Source organism: Numida meleagris, chromosome 1 (assembly GCF_002078875.1).
Source record: "Numida meleagris isolate 19003 breed g44 Domestic line chromosome 1, NumMel1.0, whole genome shotgun sequence".
Lineage (NCBI taxonomy): Eukaryota > Metazoa > Chordata > Aves > Galliformes > Numididae > Numida > Numida meleagris.
In genome coordinates, this window is record NC_034409.1 from 121,673,918 (window position 1) to 121,695,834 (window position 21,917).

General features: G+C 38.2%; 1 protein-coding gene across 1 annotated transcript in view; it reads right to left on the minus strand.

Annotated features, from left to right (window-relative positions):
- MSL3 (MSL complex subunit 3) overlaps positions 1-21,917 on the minus strand; it is a 26,876-nt gene continuing 4,959 nt past the window's right edge. The window contains 8 exon segments of the mRNA XM_021410591.1: positions 1-5,364; positions 15,129-15,213; positions 15,632-15,731; positions 15,911-16,020; positions 16,208-16,470; positions 16,929-17,087; positions 18,508-18,668; positions 19,138-19,260. Coding sequence (XP_021266266.1) covers positions 5,265-5,364; positions 15,129-15,213; positions 15,632-15,731; positions 15,911-16,020; positions 16,208-16,470; positions 16,929-17,087; positions 18,508-18,668; positions 19,138-19,260 — 1,101 coding nt within the window. The 3' untranslated portion in view covers positions 1-5,264.

Consider the following 21,917-nt stretch of genomic DNA (forward strand, 5'->3'; position numbering starts at 1 on the left):
CTTGGGAGATATCTTTATTTCAAGGAGTTTAGAGATTAATAAGTTAAAATACTAGATCTGTAAATTAATAGATTACAATTAAAGACTGGAAAAACATTCACAGAGATTAGAGGCATGAGAAATACACTACTGCTTTGACTGAAGCGTCTGCTGCTCATTTTGCTAGAAACTGAACACATTTATCTCTACACTTTTTGCTATACAGATGTTAAATACACTCTGGCATCACACCGAAATATCCACAGGAACATACTGTATGATTCAACACTTTAATACCTGGATTATTTTCCCCTGAAGTAGGTCCAGTATCCTGGATCAGTGAGAGAAAGGTATTCTCAATCAAAACCTTCAGTCATTTCTATCAGAAAAAAAGTGGCAGAGAACTCACCCCACTCCTTGGACGATACTGTTAAAGGTCTCTATTAGTGCCAGGATTTATCAATTTGCATCTGAAAAATTTCTTTTAACATTGTTAGCCACTTTGTGTGATGTGATCAACCAACTGACATATCAAGGAACAAGATGCACTTCTTTTCAAAAAAAAAGAACAAAACACAGATTTCTTCTGATTTTTTCCTTTCATCTTAGGATACATGTTTATATTTCACTGATTTTACTCAGTTTGCAATAATCTTGAGCCTCAATGCAAAAAAAGTCAGCTGTTATATGAAATAGAAAGGCAAAATACATAATGCATGCAATAGAGAGGACGCATTGAGTTAGATCTTAGTAAGCATCCACATCTGCCACTTAAGTCATTGCTAATAACATTTTCCCAAGGCAAAATATTCTCCGAACTTTTTAAAGCAAAAATCACCAAAACTGAGGTAGGAACTGCATTCTAGTGTTTCTATACCATATTTCTCCGGGTGTATATGTATAGTATCTGTATTCATTAATTTCTTACCGAAAAATGATGCAGCGACAGAACAAGTTGACAATCCCTCCTAATACACTGTCTCATAAACAAGTGGGAAAAAAATGACAATGGAAACGCATCCAGATTATACTGATTATGGTCATAAACATCAAGAAAGCAACATACTATCAAGAACCATTGTTCCAAAGAAACTCATTACACTGCGATGTATTAGCACAGAAGTAACTTGGCTTGACAATGCTATTAAATGCTATCAACTCATATCACAAAGGAGATGCTACAGTACACAGGAACAAAGCACAAAAATACACTTCTTGATGCTTTTGGGCTAAGTATGCTCACAATGTGATTATCTGGCACTTTCTTCTTGAAATTAATAAGTAGAATTTATGCATCAAGGGCAAGCCTGCTTTTCTGCTCAGCTAATGGGCCAAGGAGTAGGAAGTGATCAAACACAGCTGGCCAGAGGTTAAGACTTGGGGCTGCCCAAGCTTTGTGCAGCTAACTACCACAATAAAGGTTTGATTTGAGGCTAAGGTAATGATACATACACATTGCTGCTTTTCTCCTTGGAAAGCTTGCATTTCCACTCCTTTACAAATGCTTTCGGGAGACACTCTTACGACTCCAGAGGAGCAATGAACAGTTTTCAGGAAATCAAGGATTTTTCATATTTGTATGTACTTTAACTCCAATAACCAACTCCTCAGTGTATTTACCAAACACCTTGATAACAGTTACGATGCAAACACAAAAAGCAGTAACAGCTTTTTATTTCCTATCGGCCTTTTATTTCCTCTCGTGACTGCAGACACTTCTCAACGTAACACAGAGCAACATGATCCCACGCTGGTGCCTGACAAATTCACACTGAACATTGCAGACACAGCAGCTGACTCCACACATGCTGCTAGCTCACACCAAATGCTAACTGAAACCCCAACATCTGCATGAGCTTTCTTTCAGAGTGGGGCATAAAGCATACTTTAAAACCAAAACACTTGTGACCAAGCGCTATTATCTCAGTAGAAGGTGGCACTATAGAAGCAGGAGCTTTGGAACAGAGCTAGTTGTTCAGTGGAGTTTGAAAAACATAGCAATGCAGTACCAAAAAGAAAGGCAATGCAGCAGCTCTAGTTGGCACACATGAAAGAACAGCACCACCTGGGTTTTTGGAAGTGTAATAGGTGCAAGTAAAATAAAAAACTAGAAATCAAGCTGAAGAACATCAGGGTTACATTTTGTTAAGCTTCTTCGGCCATCTGAAAAAACTTCACTCACAGTGTTTCATACTTTTATAGCCCAGTGTCAAGTCACTCAAGCACTTCAATGCTGATAAAAACCAAAGCAAGCAGGCTGCAGTTTTCCCTTGCCTTCCCACAGAAATGGTCAGATAGCTGTCTTCAAAACCCCACACCATAGTTACTGTTGACACAGCCTACTCTTGAACGTTAAGTGCGAGAACTTGCCTTCAGAGATTTACCAGCTTAAGTATGCTATCACACTAGTATAATTTCCTTAAATGCACACACAAAATGCCCCATTTGGAACCAAGGCACGTGAGTTACAGCCGTGCCAGTTTAAGTTGTTACTGTTCTTCAAGCTGCTTCCTCAGCTCAGCCCCTCCTCTGCAGAAGCCTGCTGGCAAGCATGGTCACGTAACAGTTGCAAGCCTGCTTCAATCAGGTTTTCATATTTCTTCAGCTAACCTAAGCCATGCTGACTGAATCGGGTTAGAAATCATTGATATGAGCAGCTCTACAAGCAGCAACCCATGAGTGACAAAGAGCTAAGTGCAGAAACCTCTCTCATTTGTTCAGATGGCTACGAATCCCATAAAAAAATCTGACCAAGCAAGGGCATTTGAAGAGTTATAGAAAAAAACAGAAGTATGGTTACACTATTAAGCTTCCCTTAGCCACCTAATACTCTGGATACTTCAGTGTGAATTTTAGGGCTAACCTGCTAAGTTTCTATATAATTTATGACTACCAAGAACTACGCTCATCCCCAATGTGGTTCACATTTTCGCAAATCTCTTGCCTTGTCTCCAGTTAAAAATATAACTGAAAAACAAAAAACAAAAATCAAGCAAAAAAAACAGAAACACCACACCCACAGGTATGAAAACAAATCAGTTAAAGAAAAAAGTAACAGTAGGGAAGAGGGATGTCAAAGATGCACACTGATGTAACCGAATATAAACCAGCTTTTATAAATTCAGAGAGACCATCCTGGGAGGTCATGTCAACTGGAAGTGTCAAGAAGTACAAAAAGGTGATACTTTTGAGAAAAGCTTTTTGGTTGTCATAAGCAAGACAGTCTGTAATATATCCAGGAACAGTTTCAAGTGAATTTCACCATCGAGTTTGTTCACATCAAGACTATGCTAACTGGGCCTTCAGAATTTTCCACCTGTCTTTTGAGAATCATCATGACCCATCAGTGAGTCAATAGTGACACTTAATAACTACTGCGAACAGAAGCTCTCCTTGAAACAGTTATACAGGCAGACAATTACATTTCAGTTCTTCGTAACTTGTCTGGTACTCAGATAAAAACAGTAGAACAAGAATAAATTTCTCATATTATACACAATAACATTCCTACAGCATAACTGATTAAGGATGGAGTTGCGGGCTGCATTCCAAGACAAATGTCTCATTAGACTGTCACTGGTATTTTGCTGGATCATCTTTATAAAAGACTACGGTCTCAGCCTAGAATGAAACACATTTGCAGAGTGGATTTTGAGGTACTCTGAATCTGCTAGATTCAAAACTTCTGTAATTTGAGAAAGACTAAAGCCACAGATTTTTGCTATTACAGAAAGACAACAGAGTACCATTGAACACTAATCTTTAGAAAGAAGGACCAAATTTGCTTGCATCCATGCAAAACACAAACACTTGTTTAGCAACCATTACATTCAACAGAATCTTTACATAAGCTTTTCTAAAGAGCAGAGCCTAAATTGCTAAAACTGAAGTAATCCCTAACTTCTCAGCTCAAAAGCTTAACAAACCAGCTCAGTACTGAAAAGAAAGAGAATTTGAGTGTCAAAAGTAGATTTCAGGTTTGCTTTGCCCTCTTAGACTAAGTTTTCCATTTACATTTGAAAAATAATTCCTCCTAAGTACAAGCTTCTCCTGATCTATGACAAATATTTTCTCTTTTACACTTACAAGTATTCTAATGGAAGTTTTGTAAACTAGGAAGGATTACAAAGTGAAGAGGGCACTAGTCTATGAGTTTGGAGTCCAATTTTCTGCCCATTGTTTGTCTTGACAAAGAAGAGAACTCTGAAGCACAGAGTTCTATGCTGTGGACAAGGTTTTAATGATATTCAAGACAAGAATATTTCAGTTACATTCTACTGAATATACTGTCAATGCTACAAAATCAGTTCTGATTGAATGTCTATTTCCAGAGGGAATGTGTAAAAGAATGTTTCCTTACCCAGTTTTAAAGACTGTATAAGAAAACAATGTTACAGAAAGAGGTTTCTTCCCTATGTTGTCAATATTCCCATGTAATGCTATGCATACTTAAACTCAAAAATATTAATCAAGCACAAGACATTTTAAGACAGTCAAAACCACACATTTAAGAAGCGGCCATTGTGTTCTTTATTAAGAAAAGTAGTATTTGCCAGTTAAACTGCCATCACTTTATTGACTTTTCCACTTACTAGTAGAAAATCTGTTCTTTTCTAATGGCTCTGGAAATCATTTATTGCCAGGTAAAAGTTGCATCACTGGCAAGGCATGCTCTCCTTGGAACTCTGATAGCCTTACCACAGAAAGAGCTAGCGACATCTTTGCAAAATGCAAAGTAAGCAACACATCTTTCATTTAAGCAAAGTCATTCTTGAGGCAGATGTCATACTAGCCAAACAGCAAGAAAATCCTTTAACTTAAGCAATCTTTTTTTAAGTTTCACAAAACGAAGTGCAATTTGCAAGGAAAAATTCATAAGATACCAGTTACGAATTCTCTTCATGTAACTGTGCAGTCAAGTCCTATTACTCAGGCTGGAAAGGGTCAAGCTAAAACAAAATAGCAATGTCCTGTTGCTAATGCATCTGCTTTCGCCTCCCTTTTTAATAGTTCTATGCAGTTCTATGCATTAGCAGACAGAGTGAGGCATCTTCGTTCATCTGAAGTAGAGTTCGATTCAATTCCCTAAGCAATTCACAATGCAGTCTATGCACATTCTCTGAGAAGTTCCTCATTCCTGCTAAGTAGTCCAGCCATCACAGAAGATATTCCCCTATTTCAGCTCCTGCAGTTGTTTCAATTCTTTCATCTTCATCTTGTAGCCATGTGGCAGAACAGCATTGTCACTGGCTACATGTAGTAGGATTCAATCTTTATTAATAGCTTCAGTAGATTGCCCGGGGATTTTTAGTACTGTAGTATGCTTCACATGCAGCTACGTAAGCAGATTCTGGGAAGAAATCATCATGGTATTCGGCTAAAAACCTAAGTGAAAGAGCATACACACACAAAAAGAACAATGAAAAACAGAACACGAAACATTTAAAAGAAGTAGTTTTCAATTCAGTTTTTAAGCTCAGCAAAATTACAGCCTGTGACTAACAAATTATTACATTTTGAAGTCTCTCATGCAAAAAGTTTACCGTTTTTGTAAGTTCTGCACAGCAATAAACTTTTGAGAAAATCATTCTCAAATTCAAGTGCATGAAAAACTTTACTAAAGCTCCACAATAGAAATCCACAAGTTGCACTCTTCTCTAAGCATAGCTTCAAAGAACTATGAGGGAAAACAAGTGAAAAGATGCTTTTCCAACTGTCAGTCACATGCTCAGCTTAGAATTTTCACTTATGCAAAAACTCAGGCCTTTCAGTATCACCATGTCATTATCTTATGCAACCAGCCAGGAACCATTACATCAAACCCTCCCCTTTAAGGCAAGCAGAACTGTGATTTGTTCTTTCACGTGCCTGTGCATTTAGGATCTCCACTCTTCTAGTGCATTTGATTTACATATGTCTTTCAACAACAAATACCTATCTCTTGCAAATCTGGTTCCCTAATTCCAAATTTCTCCAATCTGCTCTTCAAATATTATTCCCACAGGCAAGTACTCAATACTTTAACAGGTCTGCAAAGATACAACTCTTTCCTGACACAATACAGAAGATGAACACTATTGTCACTAACACTAGTAGGAAACAGATAAAACAGCACCCTGGTCTTCTCTTTGCATACAGAAAGGTCTGTTATGCAAATGGAGGTGCAAGGGCAAAACAGTTCTTAAACCCTGACGCACATGAACAAACTTTACTTTGAGAAAAACAGAAACATTCAAGAATATCTGGATATTAAACATCAACATCAACAGAAATGGCAAAAGTGTTACCTACATGATCTTCAAGTTAGTGTAGGAAGCAATGGAATCAACAGGGAACAACGTCACCTGCACAATCTGGTTTCTCTCGAGAACCACCAGCATTGGAAGCTGGAACTAAGAGCTTTGCATGACCAACTCTGAACATTAACACTCAAAAAAAGAACTGTAAGGTGAGTGCAATTAAAACCATAGTGTTTCTCCAACATAATTTGCTACTCTGCCTAAACTAGGCCTGTCCTTTGATCTTAAGAAAGCCGAAATATCAAAGAATACTAACACGATTGTCTTAAGAGTCTTATACAAGGCAAGGAAAATTTAAAATAATAAAATTAATTGCTGAGAGCTCACATGGAAAAGTTACAGCACAAAAACGGAGATAAATGATAGAGATCGATTCTACTCCCTCCCCAGTCCTTGTACCAAAACATGGTCATCAAACAATCACAAAACTAGAGGAATACCTGCTTATATCCTACTAGTTCTAGGAAAAGTAACGAGAGATACAAGTTTGTTAGGACAAGCCAATTATTTTATGTGTCACCACTTAAGGCAGCACTTCATCAGTATCTGTTTTTTCTTATTTCTTAAGAGTTTGGTACTTAACACTATAGAGGGACCTAGGCTGGTTTCTGGTATGAAACATTTCAAGGTTCAGACATGAAAGCGTATTGATTGTCCGGCAGTTCACTTTCAGAAGATGAAATGGGGGTTTACTTTTATTTTTAGACATTACCCAAGGACTTAATCAGCAAAGTCTTCATTACATGGCTAATAACAGCACCCGAAGAACCATCTAGTTTCTGGCAACATTCAGCTGGTGAAGTTATTGCCAAGAAGGGAGAAAGATGTCTCTTGTATTTAAAGCAAGGACCCAGCCGGCTCTGCCACAAACTGACACCACATAAGCTATCATAACAAACAAGTAAGAGCTATGGTGAAGATCCACACAGTCCTCATTCACAAAATCCTACGTTTGTCCAATACTTCAGCATCTTTTTGTTTATTAGTATTCATGCTATACTAAGTTTCTCACTGGTTCCAACAGCAGCTCTGAACTTTACTAAATACCACAAAGCAAAACAATTACGCTATCTAGTTTTGAGAGTTCATTTTAAAAAAAATATATGGAAGCCAAACCAAAAAAGCTGCATTTAATATTACAGCATTGTTACAGCTGCATTATATTGAATTATCCTTCACAGAAATAAAGACATTTAAATAGATGAAATAAAAACAGCAGTGAAATATTTTTCCCCTGAACGAACAAGATGCAGTCAATTAATGCAGCAAAGTGAGTGTTGAATCCAAAACAGTTAAATGCCGGAAAGAGAGAAGGTCAGAAAGATGTATTTATTCTCCCCTCAAACTGAATGAAAGCAAAAGACGACCAGAACAAGCCTAGATTAGAACCACTAATACTTGTTTAACACACTGAACCATATTACTCAGTGATTTATTAGCCCAAGTCATTGGAAGAAGTCACCACCTACTTTACTAGGCATACGAGGCCATAAATTGCTGTAATACCTTATAAAAAGATTCTTTCATAAGATGCAAAGACATTCCTTAGAAAAAGATCCATAGAAAACAAGAACAATTCACACAGTCAGATCCTCCTGATCTTCACAGAAGCATGCTGTTTATTTGCATGACATACACGCTTACTCCAGGAAATCCACTACCAAAGGGTACTGAAATTAGAGCAATTTCAAGTTCATAAAAGACTTGAATAATCATTGTTATGATCTGATTGTAGTTAGCTACAAACCACTTCCCAGGTGATGGGTGGTTGGAATGGAAGTGAGTGTGATAAGGTGTAAAACAAAGCCTTGCATCTCACTTTTAACATAACTCAGATTGCAGAAGATGAAGATGATCCACAATAGAACTCAATTATCAATTTGTCATTAATACACGTTAAACAGTGACTGAAAACCACGAGAGGCAATTGAATGTTTAGAGTCACTGCGTAACATTCTCTAAAACACAATCTCAAAGCATTGGAAGTGTAGGAGTTAGTATGTTCTAAAAGAGCAACAATAAAAGAAAGGAACCTGTAGAAGAGATTGGTGTGTTACCAAGAATTTTGAGTGTGGGTAATGGGAAACAAGTTGACTTTCTCTTAAAAGCTTCCTGACTTTTCCTTAAGTTTACTGGTCGTAAGTGGCACTTTGGTGCAAGTCAAAATGACAGCTGGTAATGGCAAGAAATTTTAGCTGAGATGTTTGTAGCATACCTGCAACTCCAAAAAGGGAAAAGAAAAATAAAGAGCAGATACAAGTTACTTTCTGTAGTGATGTGGTAGGAAACAGATGAAAGGACACAAGGTCAGCTTTTGTCCCTTCACTACCTGTATAAAAATAGCAGCAGCCCTTCTACACCTGCTTTCTATCCACACTACACCACAGTGCCAGAAAAAGGCACAGAAATATTGGGAGTCTCAAAACTCTTAGCTATTAGGTATTTTACTAATGCTTTGCTCATGGAAAAGCTGAAATAGCACAAAGATCAATTACATTGAACCTGCACGTTGCGAGCCAAGATTCAGACACAGAGGGCACAGTACTAACTTAACACAGTCAAAATGTTCTGCTACAGATCAGAAAACACAGCTCTTTAGCTTTTCAGACAATGTTTCAATACTTTTCCCTTACAAATCTGGGGGAAAAAATAATCACCTGCCGCTTTTCTGCTTTTACATTTTCATACTTTTTACAGAGCTTAAATCTGAACAGTGAAATTGCTTTCTAGTGGAAGTTTTGAGACACATCATGTACGCATGCTTCCTGATATAACACTGCACACTATTTTGCTGAGCATCCACAAAAACACCACTTACAGTTTACCCTCATGTTCACAACAAGGATGTGATGACATAACACTGCTATTTCCCTCTCTACCACAGACTCCTAGAAAAGCAACACTTTGGAAAGGACTAGAAGAAGATGGAAATCAGAAAATAGATGCAAGAGCAACCTAGCTTGAAGAATTCTTATGTTCTGCACTTCAAATGAGGCAGTCCATTAGCAAGTTTACCTCAGGTGACTCCAAAGCAATAGCCTCACAAACATACTACCATCTGGCTGTGAGTTATGCAGGCAGATCTACCAAGAAGAGGATAGAAGAACTATCATCACCCACATTAAAAGGCCACTTGGCATATACGTCAGGAACATTTATCAGCAAGGTCACTGAATTAGTATGAGCTCTAAGAGCATCATCTGGTACCAAAAATATTCCCGTCCTGGCAGCCTCAACACAACTTACTACTTTAACAATTTCTGCATGAAGAAAACAAGTCTTCTGGATGTCAGCTATCATCACATGAACAAGCTAAGGGACTGCCTGAGAAGTGTGAACATTCCACGTAAAGGAAATCCTTAATTTTACTTTACATTAAATATAAATAATATAGACTTAATATAAATTTAATTTAATTTTCAGCAATAGCGGTACGATATACAGATATGTAACATACAAAACAGAGAAGAAAGGAAATATTTCCAGGAAGGTAACATCTTGCACTCTTTAGCTACAGCTCTGAGTTCTAGAAGGTAAGCAGAAGCCCCAGAAAGATCAGTAGCCTCTGCTAAACACTGTTTGAAGACATCTGTAATGATCTATCTGAAAAAATTTCCTGAAAGAAGATGATGATTCATGGGGCTAGGACCCATCTCTTCAAAATAAATGTCTTCTCCAGATTAAAAAGCTGTCTCCTCTCCGTGACCACTACTGAAAGGCAGCATTTTAAGCCTAAAAGGCTTAGTTTCATATAAGTATTTATGTCAACACCTGCCTCCCTACCCCCAGCAGCTGGGGATCTAGCAGCTGGGTCTCCATCTAGAAGGGTGCTCAGGCAAGCTTTGGATGCTTGTTCTGATATCCAGTGTCCCAAGAAACCAGCAGGTTTGTTCTGTTGAGTAGACCATCATCATTCACCCATATACAGAAACCAAGACCATCCTCCTTGAGTTTCAAAAGGGAAGCACAAAACTCTGAATATGCCGAGCTGCCAACACAATACAATCCAGGAAATCAGAGTAAAAATTAGAAGTAGTAACTCCTGGTATATCTCCTGGGAAAACAGTTCTACAAGACTCAATACACTTGTCCTTGGTTGGTCTTGAGGATGAAGACTCACTTTTAGCAAGTCCATTACAGATCCCTGAATCAATTCCTAGAGCTGCCTTCTGAGAAAGCTACCATAAGACAAAATATTTTGGACACACTCTACTGTAGATGCATGATCTAAACTTAAGCTATTCTGATTAGAGATATGCTCTTCAATGAAATACGTAAGCACCTGATGACCTGGTAAGCTCAAGGAAGAGCAGCAATCCACAAGACACAGTTTCAAGAAATATTTCCGACAAAGCAATCAAACCTTACTTGAGAACAGCAAGTATACTCAAGGAGATTCTTCAGACCAACCAGATGGAGCAGAACAAGAGACACCAGAAAATAACACTCTATAGTACAAGGCACTTATTGACTAAAAAGCCTTTAACGAAAAGGTGCTGAAAGTCCGAGAGGAACCACAATGGCAGTTAGCTTTCTAGCCACCCAATGAATATACCAAAACTGCAATGCAAAGGTGAGTACTGGACTGAAATGATATGGCACATACATTCACTGTGCAGAGTTCCTTCACTGCAGTGTTTCAAAACTTAAGAGCTACAAACAAATAAAGGAACATTTTTTTAAATGACTGTTGTCTTTGAAACCCCTACCTGGCCACTGACACGCCGAACTTTGATTCTATCATATTTAAGATGCAATTCATTTAAGCTTTCTAATATGTCATAATTGCTATAATCCATGAGTAGTTTTTAATCAAGTTACCGATTAATCCAAGAATTGACAAGCAAACAGAAAAGTGCTAATTAACAGGAGAAAAAATAGCAGATTCATGTACTTGGACCTCTCAAAAAGGATCATTTTCAATCTGTTGTCACCTTGCAACATCAAGTCATAACGAGATGAAACTCAGTCACAAGCAGCTTTACATAAAGATGTTTTCTGTTTCGCTCACCATGCGCAGTACTCCATTTTTTCTTTCTCAGCCACAAATAACCTTTCATTAATTGCACATTAGCACAGACTAGTGGCCATAACTTACCACTGCAATGAAGTATACTATGCTCAAGAAACACTGAGATACCAAGAACAGAGGTCTATTTTTTAAGGTTACTTCAAACAGCTCATATTCTTTCTAATAACTATTTTTGGCAATGCAGACCTCTGTAAGTTGGTCACTTTCTGATGTGGCTCCCTCCTCATAACATACTCAACAACACTGAAGGTACTTCTCCATCCATGGAGCGGATTCACACAGTAAGTAAAAGCAGGTTATAAAATATCAGAAATAAAAATGAAGAATCGACTTACAGGACATACTGAGTTTGAGATATCAGTGGGTTTCAACAAAACCAAAACATTTAACTATTAAGAATGTATTTTCCTGCAAACTGAAAAACTATGTGTTAACCTCAGCCTGACAAGTACATCAGAACTTTTAAAAGCATTTTGGGAATAGTTGTTCATTTATTCATTCTTTGTTTCAGGAAACTAGAAATACCTATAACCTGAACCACAAACTACACTGACAGAAATTACCTCAAAGAAGATAGGTCTTGCTATTCTAAAAATAATAAACAGGTTATAGTCTCCTAACTCCTAAGCACCTACCGCTGGTCAATAGTCCTGGGACAACAGTTTTCCAAGTCAAGGCTGTATTCAAATAAATGCAAACAGGGAAACAAACCGGCACATTCTCGCCTACTGTTTAAGCAGCATCTGGAGGCACGCTAGGCAACTCACAATAAAGAGAAGTCACATACAACACATCTTATTCACAAGCATTTAATTAAAAATATGACTGAAGTTATGGAATTAGTTAAAAGGCAACACTTGATCTCTAAAATTACTAACAGGTAGGGAGATTTGATCAGGTGCTCTTTGCTACTAACATTACTAGTCAGCAGGCAACAGTTATTGTGCTAGCTTCCACTGTTTGCTCCTGAAGACTAAATTCCAACTAAGAAATTTCTGAAACCAACTAGTAAGGAGGTTACTTTTTCAGACTCCTGCTCTTCTATGGGTATTATGAATTATTTCAGGACCATAAAGTTTGAAGTGAAGACTAAGGCTGTCATTTAATTTGAGAAACTAGTTTTCTTTACTTCTGCAAATTCTGCAATTGAGAAATCAATTTTTATGTTCTCCTTGAAGAGGTGTTCATTATGTACACTTACAGAATGCTGCACTACACACAAAGAGTACAGCCTCTATTTACTATGAAACTCAAAGATGAATTTCACATACTCCTTTAAAAAAATGCTGTCTGGAAAACTGAGATCAATCTCGACTAGCAGCAATTTGAGAAATGACTGAAAAATATTACTGATGTAGCATCTCAAAGTGAATTTAATGCATCTATCAAGTACTGAGTAAACTCAATAAAGCAAGCTTCCAGACAAAGTGGTATATTAAACAAGCCTCAGTTTCTAAGCCCGCATGAGATTAATAGTATAAATGTTAAATGAAACTGTAAATTTTAGCAATATAATCATAATTCAAAATGAAACCAGTAGCTATGCCAAAACTGAATCAGCTGTGTATCACATTAAAGTTTTAACAAAGTGAATAAACTGCTTCGCTTAGAGTACTCTGCCTAGAATTCAAAGAAGCTTCAGGAACAGTTGTATTAATGCTAACAGACAGCTTCAATCCCTTTTCTGCTATTAGAAAAATAAAGAAAGAGCACTTCAAGCTTGTCACTGCAGAGTAATTTTCTGTAAGAAATCAGGCAGTCTGAAGTAAAGTGGCTATCTAATGCACAGACTGTGTAAGACAGTTCTTATTTAAAAAAAATAAGTCAGAGCAGAACTGATGAAAATATTCTTTAATAAGCATCCATTCAGCCCTTCGTTCCCAGAAAGGAAAAAATGAAATTTGAGGAAAAAATTAGTACAAGGCACCATCTCAGCCTCAATTTTCTCCTCTTGTGATGAGAAGCAGATAACACAGAAGTATTTCTGATATAAAAATCAAGTCTGAGTTTCTAGAAAAGATACTAAACCACTTTCAAGAACGTATCAGAGAGAATGAGAAAAAAACATCCAAAAGATGTCCTAAAGCACCATAAAAACATGTTTAAAAAAAAATCAGTTGATTTCCACTGTATTCTATGTAGCATATGCGAATTTACAGTATCTTATCTATTAAGAAATTGAGTTTAAGAACAGTAGGTGTGATAGAACTATGTAAAATTAAACACTTCCTACAGCGGTAACTGTAATTTTGAGTCTCTCTCAGAAATGTTTTCAATTTGACAATTTCTGACAGAGTTACAGAAATCTTTCCAGTACAGAAGAACAGCATCAGCAAAACGCCCACAACAGCTTAGAAAGCGCTGTGAAATTATGCCCAGTCCTCAGATACTTTCATGGATCAGATCAGATAAGTAATATCCACACTATGTTCATTCAAGGGTGGGGGGATGGTGGTGTCATTTTGCTTTAACTGTAATCTGGTCTTAAGCACTGAATGCCCCAGAGCACTGGAGCATGGTTCTGTTTTCCACAAGGAATCCAGTTTGTGCATTCTGAAACCACTCTGCAATGCAACACAAAGCATGCTAAGCAGGAACTAATGGGAGATTTGCTTCAAAAGCACAGCTTTATCTACCTAAAAATGCTTATGTGGCAACATCCACTTTTTCTTTTCCCTATTTACAGATAGCTAGACATTTGCACAAGCGGATCAGATGGAAGAATACAATATATATGGACACTGCTACTAGGTATGTGGGAGCATGTTTCCTCCTTTATCCTACCCCATTCCACTTCAGCTTATCCATATAACAGGATAAGGACATTGAAGAAATTACTGTTAAGACCTGCTCTGACACAAAAGAATCAGAACGAGGAGAGGTCTGAAAAACTGATCTGATCAACAGCAAAGTGAGCATCCAAAGTAACATTAACTACAAGCAAACATACCTAGTACCTGGCTTCCAAAAATAAGCATTAATGCTGTCCTGTTTAACACAACAACATTGAGTACTAAAAAGAATTTGAAAAAATAGAAATGTAAAAAGGAATCAGTAAAACTTAAGAATGAAATTATTCAAGAGATAACTTCTGTATTGTAGAAACTTTGACATTTGAGATATCTGTTTTCGATAAGCACCTTCAATAAAAGCAATCTGAAGTTTTCCTAAGGACCATCAACTCTCCTTGATCAAATAGGAGGTCTGATATCCTAGAGCCGTATTACATTATTTTTCAGTAAAGTATTTGACCAGTGCTAAGTCAGAAGTCCTACATTTATTCCAAATGTTTACCATCTACAGCACTTCCTCACAAGTTTTCTCTGGATAATTTATTTTTGTGTGTGTGTTGATGCTGCACAATACGGTACCATCTCAGATATCTGGGCTACGCTACAGCGCGGAGATACTCATTAGAGTAATGACAAGTACACCACGGTGCAGACACAACCATGCTGTCTCTAGCTGCAGCGTTACTATGACTTTGGGTACCTCTACAAGCCACTGCACTGTGTAACAGAGAAACCTTTTTGCTCAAAAGCAGAGCTAGAACAGCCTTTTCTTAAAACAAATACCTACCATCGTTAATAAGTTCCTTCTCTCACACTAACTCATATACTGAAGCTCTCTATCACTGTTTCTTAAAACATTGTGTATGAAGTTTCCTTTAATAGAATATTTTTTACTTCTGTAATTCACTGTATCATGTTCTTGCAGCTACAGAAATAAACATCTCAAAAACCTCTTGACATTCTTGGAACACTTAAATCTATGCAACAATGCAGTCACTACTACTGTGGTAGACTATGTCACATTACCTTAGGAACATTTCGAAGTGTTTTACTAAAGCCTTGAGGTTTTTGTCAGGAAAGCACATCTTCCCCAGTATTTCTGGTAGCTTTACTGTAAATAAGAAAAATGATGTTTACACATTTCTAGTTACATTTATCCACAGTGTAGAAAAGAATCTAAGAATCTATTTTCACAGCAGCCTCCATTTCTCTTTGAAAGATGCTCAATTATCTTCCGAAACTTCTTTATAACAAACATGCTCAGAAAGCAGATGCTGCTTGGTTTAATGATGTTTGATAATATACTGGAAGCAACTCTTCTTTACCTTTTTTGTTTGTTAAACGAATGCTTTCAGAGGCAGCAAAAGAAAACTGAAGTAACAAACAACATTCTAAGAGTTTTAAACAGACTAAAATTTACATTTCCCCAAAAATAAAACTAGGATAAAGCAAACAAACAAACAAAAAAAATGACACGGACTGTCAACAAAAACAAAAGAAAAAGCAATGCTGATTCCACAGAAGTTTACCAAACATGCGTAGCAGATGTTGAGATCCATAAATGTATGACGGAGGTGGTGGTTGATCACTTGGTGGATAATTCTCTGGCATCAGTTTCCAGGACAAAACCTGAACAAAGAACATGAAAATGTTGGTTACGAGTTCATTATAGCATCATAATGAATTTAGTCCGTACAGAACTCCAAAACCTGAGACAAAATAAGTAATCTAATCGGAACAACATCTTTTCTCTGAGGTCCACTACACCTTTAAACATTGAATCTAGGACAATAAGAAAGATCTGTTACCTCATTCAATTCATTGTTTCTTCTGCCTTCAAAGCCGGTAAAAACTGCGCTCCCCTCCTTGCTAGGAGTCAGAGTTATAGGTGAAGATGATCCACTATGAACAGGGGTTTCTTCAAAAGAGAAACAAATTAATATATAAAACAACCTGTTTTATGAAACAGTACTGATAAAATATTTAAAGTGTTAAAACATCAGAATTCAGTAAACGCTGTCTCATTCAGTTCAGAGCCCACAAGACGTTAAAAAGGAACGGGACTTATTCTTGTTTAGAATAAGCATGACAACAGCAAAACCTACTTTTCTCCAGGTGCAAGAAGAGCTTTGGCATCGAAGTTGGGGTCTCAAGATGCCGCCGCTTAGGTTGTGGGGAAGCACTACTTTCTGACAGCCTGTCACAGTTAGAGGTATGCCGTGTAGAACGTCTCAGCGACTGCAGAATTTCAGGTTCAGCCTTCCGCCTTTTTGGTGTGGCTGGCTCCGCTGTCGCAGGCTGGCTGTCCGTTGACTGAGGCGTCGGTGGATTCAGTAGAGGAGGGCTTGGAGAAAGCTCCTCCTGATTTCTAGGAAACAAACGCAACTTGACAGAATTGAAGAGATCAGGTGGGCCTTCCTCGAAACAGCAAGTCCCACAAATCTTGTTAAATACTTATTTGAATTAGGCAGTCTGCTCTCAAGAATCAGCAAAGTAATGAGAACTCATTCTAAATAATAGTTTCCTGAAGCCTATTTATTTTAAAGGTTAACAAAGAAATTAAAATCACATCAAAATGTAATTTCATGAAGTCGCAGCATAAATCCAGTCAGTACAAGCCCTTTTTTTTGGAGTTAATCAGATAGAAATTCACAACTAGTATTCTGAATTCAGGCAAGTAATTCAGACAGCAGCTAAACAATTCGTCAAGAATACTATTTTTAAGCCAAAGCATATGAGAAGTCATGGCATTCTAAATGTGCAACCACTTTCTATTGCATTTTCCTCATGAAATAAGCAGTATTAGACTCTTCATAACCTATGTACCTGTTAGTATTTGTTGAGTTCTCTTTGATAGGAAGAAAGAATTTTGATGAAGTCACCTTCTTAAATTGAGCTTGCTCATAAGGATAGAGCAAAATCAGTGGAAGTGTAAAGTCAAAGGTTATTCTCAGCCCATCCACCATCTCCTTACACAGCTCAACACTACAGAGAAAAGAAGAAAGAGGAATTTCAAAGATACACATCAAAATTTTCTGTTGTTCACGATCCGTATCTAAGGGGAAATTCCTACATCTTAACTATGACATGCTGTTCCCATCCCTTCGTAATAAGCAATTAAAAGCATAACAAGTTTATTGTACTCAAATAAGAGTCATCTGTCAGAAGTAAGTATTTAATGGACTGAATCTCTGCCTAGAAGCCATATGCACAATTTGAACTAGAGCAGCTAAGACACAGTTAAGGCTGTGCTTAAGAGATGCCCAGTAAATCAAGAAAAACTGCTATATTTGGGTAGGAGCAGATCCGTTTCCAATGGCCTGCTCCTAGTAACCGAAGTACTACATTTGGAGGCTACAAGGAATTTTTGATTTAGACTTGTGTAAAATAGTCATGCTGTCAGGTGATGGACAGATACAGTGTTACGAGAAACATAAACTCCAGGGTCCAGGCTACTTCCAGCACCAATCATATCCGTGAAGGATGAAGGTAATCACTTCTCAGTTCTGAAGTGCACATATATGCATATGGCACAATCAAATAACGTTATCAGAGAATTTCTAATGTGGATCTCTTTACCTCCCATTACACCTGCTTAAACGACAAAGAAGAAACAATACACTGCTATCTGTAAGTTGGGTCAGGGCAGCACCATGTGCAGAAATTCCATCACATTTAAAGAGGTCAGTCATCTTCTGTGCAGTAAGGACTGTACAATAGCATTATCAGATCAAGTTCATCCTCTAAATGGCTCACTGAAATTCTGAAATCACGATTATTTCCCCCATTAAAACACCATCTTTACTGATTAAGATAAGACACACAAACATAAACCTTTAAAAATCATAGCGTAAACACAACCTTTCATTCATATTCCTCGTGTCTCATCCAACTTCTTGTTTGGGAGATTATTTTTATAAAGACTATAAGCATTCAGCTTTCCTGCACTTTGACTCTACAATTTAAGATTATGTCATTAAAACAAATAATCTGCACTTGGAGTGTTATTAGAAATGCTTGCACACAGTGTTTAACCTTAACAATATTTGGAATGTTCAGTTTCATTTCAACGGGAAAGTCTCACATAACAGATTCTCCCAGGGCTCAAAAAATTCTTAATGCAGACAACTGCAACACGTTATACCAAAACAGGCCATGGCATTTACCAAAAATTACATGACAAAAGCGGATATTGGTGCATTTGAATAACAACTTCTTAAGATCATATGCACTCCCTCACAGCTATCTAAAAAAATTGACAGTTTGACTATTGAATATTTTAAGTCCCATAAACAGACCACAATATCACCCCCATATAAACCTTAAGAGAGATTGTTCAGCCTTCAGACAGAGCATGAAATGCGAGTTAATTCTTCTTGTGACCGTCTACTAAAAGATTACTTACTTCTTCTCTGGTGGCACATAATGAAGATTCATATTAGCATGTGGAGTCATCTGATGGTGCCGAGACCTCTCATTGGCTGAAAATGCAGCATTAATAGCAAAATGTTTCACATATGACTCCAGGATGGTTATAATGTTTGTCTGGCAAGGAAGCTTCACTAGCTGAAAAAGAAACAAACTGATGTCTTACAAAAATAATTAGTAAATATAATCATCTAAAACAGGAGCTAAAGAATTTGAGGGTTTTTTTTTGTTTGTTTGTTGTTTTTTTTTTTTTTTAAGTCTCTATTGCATAAAGATATTTCAGGAGTGATTAATTTCAACCTCTAAACTACATTTTCAATCATTTATCAATATTTGGAAAAAAAAATAGTCAGGTGAACAAGAGTACTACATTTTCAGCTTTAAAGAACTTGCACTCTGAAACAAGCCAGGTACATAAACGTTACACCCTCAAGTAGAGTGACAACTCACTGTTTCAGCTATATAGAAGTCTGCTCCCTACACTCTTATTGTTCTTCCGTAAGCTAAGCTTACTTTTGCAACAATGCTCAAAAAAAGGGGGTTGCCATATATAAGCATTTTTTACCCCCACCCTATGCATATTAACTTCATTGCTTATATTTCATACCCGTTTTCTTCTATTAATATAGTAACAGTCTTCTTCAAGCTTCTTTTTCAAGACTTCAGGAATTTCTATGTTTATTGCTCTTTCTTCCATCTCCCTTTTTGAATGAGTGTCTTGATCTTCTTTCTACAAGAGATCAGTGCAAGAAACAATACATTGTCTGTGCTTATTAATATTAGTGAAAAAGAAGTTCAACACATTCTTTGACATTCAATGAAGTTTTGACACACAAAACTAAAACTGCATTACTTTTATAATTATAGTAAGTTTATAGTAGCTGTACTGTAAGCAATTTAATCGTACTGCCTCCGTATCATCTGTAAATTCAGTTTTTAAAACTGTCTTTAATTCAGCACTGTTAAGTATCTAACATAAAAGAACAAACAAATTTGCTAGGTGATTTTGAAGCAGCAAAACCTATGTTGTACTAGTTTGGTACCACAGACCTTCAGAGCAACAACTTATGCTGAACTTTGGCTTTGCTAAAGCAGAGAAGAAAGGTGTTTTTTCTTGAAGTAAGCCCTCTATATTTTAAAGGCCAGCACTGATAGGCTAATTTCACAGTAAAATACAAACGTCACAAACATGCTACTGCTATGTCCAACCTGAGTAGACCAGCAAGATTTTACAGCACCCTACAAAAGCAGATAATCGAGTTTGTTTTCTCCACATAAGCCTTATGTGTGCAGGGGAGAAAAAAGAAGCAAATGTGTACTTTTAGATTACTATCAAAATTATACAATATGACATCATCTGTAACTTTCAAAAACTCAACCACAGTAGACAAATTTTCTTTCCAAAAATTATAATTTAAATTCCAGTTAAATCACAGAACCACAAGAACGGTTTGGTTGGAAGGGACCTTTAAGATCATCTAGTTCCAACCCCTCTGCTATAGGCAGGGACACCTCCCTCTAGACCAGGTTGCTCTAAGTCCCATCCAGCCTGGCCTTGAATGCTTCCAGGGAGAGGGCATTCACACCCTCACTGGGCAACCTGTTCCTGTGTCTCACCACCCTCACAGTAAAGAATTTCTTCCTAGTATCTAGACTAAATCTACCCTCTTCCAGTTTAAAACCATTTCCCCTCATCCTGTTGCTACATGCTCTTATAAAAAGCCCCTCCCAGCTTTCCTGTAGGCCCCCTTCAGGTACTGGAAGGCCACTATAAGGTCCCCCTGGAGCCTTCTCCATGCTTGAGAGCCCCAGCTCTCTCAGCCTGTCCTCATAGGGGAGGTGCTCCAGCCCTCTGATCATTTTCGTGGCCCTCCTCCTTGGACCTGCTCCAGCAGCTCTGCATGCTTTTTGTGTTGGGGATCCCTGAACTGGATGCAGTACTCCAGGTGGGGACTCATGAGAGCAGAGTAGAGGGGCAGAATCAACTCCTTCGACCTGCAAGTCACGCTTCTCTTGATGCAACCCAAGATACGGTTGGCCTTCTGGGCTGCAAGAGCATGTTGCCGGCTCATGTTCAGTCCTTCATCAACTGACACCTCCAAATCCTTCTCCTCAGGGCTGCTCTCAAGCCATTCTCTGCCCAACCTGTGTCTGTGCTTGGGACTGCCCTGACCCAGATGCAGAACCCTGCACTTGGCCTTGTTGAACTTCCTGAGGTTGGCATGGGCCCACCTCTCAAGCCTGTCCAGGTCCCTCTGGAATGTATCAACTGCACCACTCAGCTTGGTGTCATCCGCAAACTTGCTGAGGTATGCACTCGATCCCACTGTCCATGTCGCCTGCAAAGATGTTAAGTAACACTGGTCCCAGCACTGATCCCTGAAGAATGCTGCTCATGACTGGTCTCTACTTGGACACTGAGCCATTGACTGCAGCTCTGTGAGTGTGACCATCTGTCATGGTTTTATGATTTTCGGTTATTGGTACTCCACATCATAACATCATGTAATGAATGTACCTGGTTCTCAGAAGAGAAGGACTACTACATTCCCCACAGTACTTTGCTCCTCTGTTACCATTTTCCAGCCGGAGGGAAAAGAAAAGCTCGCAGTATAAAAACTTGCAGATCACGAGACCTCGTCCCTTTTTCCGCCGTCTCTCGTCTTGGCAGCACCTCGCTCTCCAGCCGTCTTATCGTCGGTAGTAGAGTAAGGCCTACCTTGATTTTGGGACATTCTCTCTCTCTGTATTGGATTTATCAGCTTAAATTGTAATTATATTGTATTATAGTGTGTTGTTTTGCATTCCGGTATTTTATTTAGTAAATTAGTTTGTTTCTCCTCAGATTGTTGCCGCTGTTCTTTGCTCTCAGGGCCATCTCCTTACCCTTTTCCCCTTTTCCCTTTTCCCGGGGCGTGGGCCCATGGGTCCCCTGTCCCCTTTGTCACGGAACCGGGCCGAACGTCCGTAAACCGTTGACACCATCCAGCCAATTTCTTATCCAGTGAGTGGTTGATCCATCAAATCCATTTTTCTCCAATTTGGTGACCAGGATGTCATGGAGGACCCTGTCAAATGCTTTGCAAAAGTCCAGGTAGATGATGTCAGTTGCTCTTCCTTTATCCACTGACAATGTAACTCCATCTGAAAACACCACCAAGTTTGTCAGGCATGACTTGCCTTTGGCGAAGCCATGCTGGTTACCACCAATCATCTCATCTTTCTTTTCCACATGCTTAGTAAGGCCTTCAGGAGGATCTGCTCCGTGATCTTGCCAAGCACAGAGGTGAAACAGACTGGCCTGTAGTTCCCTGGATCTTTTTTTCCCTCCTTGAAAATGGGGGTTATGTTTCCCCTTTTCCAATCAGCGGGAACTTCACCAGACTG